General features: G+C 40.1%; 1 protein-coding gene across 1 annotated transcript; it reads left to right on the top strand.

Moving 5' to 3' along the window:
• Positions 1-469: 469 nt before the first annotated feature.
• Positions 470-1,362, top strand: LOC119317092. The gene is made up of 2 exons (XM_037591494.1): positions 470-818; positions 927-1,362. The coding sequence occupies exons 1-2, from the start codon at positions 544-546 to the stop codon at positions 1,105-1,107; spliced, it is 456 nt and encodes a 151-aa protein (XP_037447391.1). The 5' UTR covers positions 470-543; the 3' UTR covers positions 1,108-1,362.
• The last annotated feature ends 1,385 nt before the right edge of the window (positions 1,363-2,747 follow it).

The raw sequence follows: 2,747 nt of genomic DNA, 5'->3' as shown, positions 1-2,747 counted from the left end.
TTCCTCATGATTATACTGGTTCGTAAAAACGTCTCAGGCTGTGTACGACCATTGTATAACATAGAACTCAAACAGTATACTCGTCTTGCTCACTACACTAGCTTGTGTTTCCTAGTGCTGCGCATGTGGTTCTTCTGAGCATTCCAATGGCAGCCCTTCTTGCGCATGTGCTAACATTGTAAATGCAAAAGAGGCCTAATTGCATATCATAGTTTTTTACGCAGCTAGCCAGTTAGTCACCGACAGTGACAGTAATTAAACGCTGTTGTTTGAAGTAATTAAGTCTCTCTAAAACAGACTTACTAAATTAACTGATCCTCTGAATTCAGTGACTTTGATGATGTGTTGCTCTTATCTAGTACCCAGTAGCCACATGATGCATTTGCTGAGGCCTGAAGCCTCTGGACGCAGTAAGCACACACATAGCCAAGGCATAAGCATGCTATAAATAGACATGTGATTGCCTTTGTTACTCTCCACAGCCAAAAACAAGAGATATCCCAAGCACCTAGCTATTTCTTGCCCTCTCCTCCACACACAACCATGGTGGCTGTTATTTTGTCCAACACCCGGGTTATGCCCACCAGTTATAACAAGACCATCATGAGCAACTTGTCCTTGCACCGTATCGGCGATGGGGCCGGCACAAATCAAGCCACTGTGATCCAAAAGGATTACAAGTTTGGTCATACTGCTGTTAATGACTGGGTAATTTACGAAGGTGCAGGCCCCGGTCCGGTGTTCGCCCGCGGACAAGGCAGCCACATTCTTGCCGGCAACTCCATATCTACCATCATGATAACGTTCGAGGATCCAAGGTACGACATTTTTAAATTTTTATGGCTTTGTTAATTAGGATAGTTAATCTACATTATAAGAAGTTAAATTATTTCTGTTTCTCATTTTCATTTTCCACATGCACATAGGTACAAGGGCTCCAGCCTTGCTGTTATGGGCAACATCTTGGATAATGGTCAGTGGGCTATTGTTGGAGGGACTGGGTTATTTAAGTATGCAACTGGATTCATTGACTTGGTTCCTGTTCAACAGTCGAGCCCCAAGAACATTTCAAACATCACCATCGAAGTATGCAATCCAAATTATTGATGCAAATAAGGTCAAAGACGAACGTCATAACTATATATGTATCCTCCATAATAAAGCGGACACCGGTTGTTCGCATTTCCATGTACCAGCCATGCATGACCCTTTTCAATGGTGGCGTTTCAATTTGTTCCCTTGTATTTTCTCTATTCGGAGTGATTTTTTATTTCTACTAGATCCTTTTCAAGGTGTTACTTCCCATTTTCATGTATTACTATGTTGTGCAACAAATCAATAAAGTTCATTTGGTGGCAACCGAACAAACTGATATAGTGATAGTATGGGCCGGACCATCTTGTTTCTACTATGGGTCAGGGCGATCTACATCAGGTCATTGTCTAGGTACTTATGTGATCCAGCGGATGAGCCAAATAATTGTCTTATATAAACCATTATCCCTGCCGTGTTACAGTCTTAACCACATAAATTACTACAATAAGTACATATGATTTCAATGAGTTTACAGGTTCTATGAATTCAAAACCATATTGTAGTGGCGGGTGAATTACAGTGCCCGCCACAACATAATAGGTAAAGATAAAAAGGGCATCGCGGGATGTTATAACAACTAGTTTACTTCCACTTGTTCCCTTTCAGAACAGTAATGCTCCCGCGACACATACTCCATTATACTTAGGCGCGGGACGAACATGTTCAGCCAAGATACTTGCTTCAGAGGCTCCCTGAAATTGCTCTTTTGCTTCACAGGTGGTTTGATTTTCTACGGAGAAAGAATTGATTGTATTTTCTACTCCTGAGTGAGCGAAAAAAACCGAAAAAGCAATATCAAACAAAGGCAAAAAATCCTGAAACTTTGCGACATCAAACATGCTCAAATGTTTTAGGCTTTTGCACAATTTTATCCACGAATGACATTCGAGGAGCTCTGAACAGAAAATTACAAAATTACGACACAAATGTTTTTGCACTTTTTGAGCAGTGGGTTTTTTATGAGCTCCTCGAATGTTATTTTGAGATCAAATTTGCAAGAACCTAAAATATTTTATCATGTTTGATGTTGTAAAATTCCTGGATTTTTAGATTTTGTTTGATTTAGTGTTTTCAACCTTTTGATCACCCAGGCGGAGTACACCCGTGTGTAGCCACTACTTTCAGGTTAACCAGTAGTAATTTACCATTACAAGCCTCCATTTGTCAATCGTCGTGTCTAGGTTATTTTAAATAGATTTATGATATGTTGATCACAAAAGGGGAGTTAACTTAGCTAAAGTTAGTCGATTCGAACACGCACCCAAATGTGTGTCCTAGTGTGTAGTTGAAGAAAGCACCAACATGACGGAGAGTATAGAGAAACTCAGCCAAAAAGAAAACCAGAAATCAAAGAGTACATAAAACTGAAGAAGAAAGGAAACAAGAAGCTACTCTACTACTTGGACTTGGACTACTCTTTGCTCTTTCTTCAACTGTAGTAGAGCGATGGTGCGCATTGGTAAATGAAATTATATATCCAAGCAGAATGGCCACATGATTGAAAAGAGCTTAATTTACATGTTATATTGTTATGTTAGTTGCCACAATAGAATCAGTTGGCACCGTTACATTTTCTTGAGCGGTGTGAGGTCTCCATTACATGCATTCAGCCTTCTCGTGAAGGCCCAGTTATCTTACACCCATGAAAAGGG

This window comes from Triticum dicoccoides, chromosome 1B (assembly GCF_002162155.2).
Source record: "Triticum dicoccoides isolate Atlit2015 ecotype Zavitan chromosome 1B, WEW_v2.0, whole genome shotgun sequence".
NCBI lineage: Eukaryota > Viridiplantae > Streptophyta > Magnoliopsida > Poales > Poaceae > Triticum > Triticum dicoccoides.
This window is presented reverse-complemented; position numbering and strand designations above follow the sequence as displayed.

Bases quoted from the DNA above. Each gene is read 5' to 3' on its own strand.
- LOC119317092 (XM_037591494.1), top strand. From the start codon at position 544: ATGGTGGCTGTTATTTTGTCCAACACCCGGGTTATGCCCACCAGTTAT. The intron at 819-926 runs GTACGACATTTT...ACATGCACATAG, and splicing joins ATAACGTTCGAGGATCCAAG to GTACAAGGGCTCCAGCCTTG.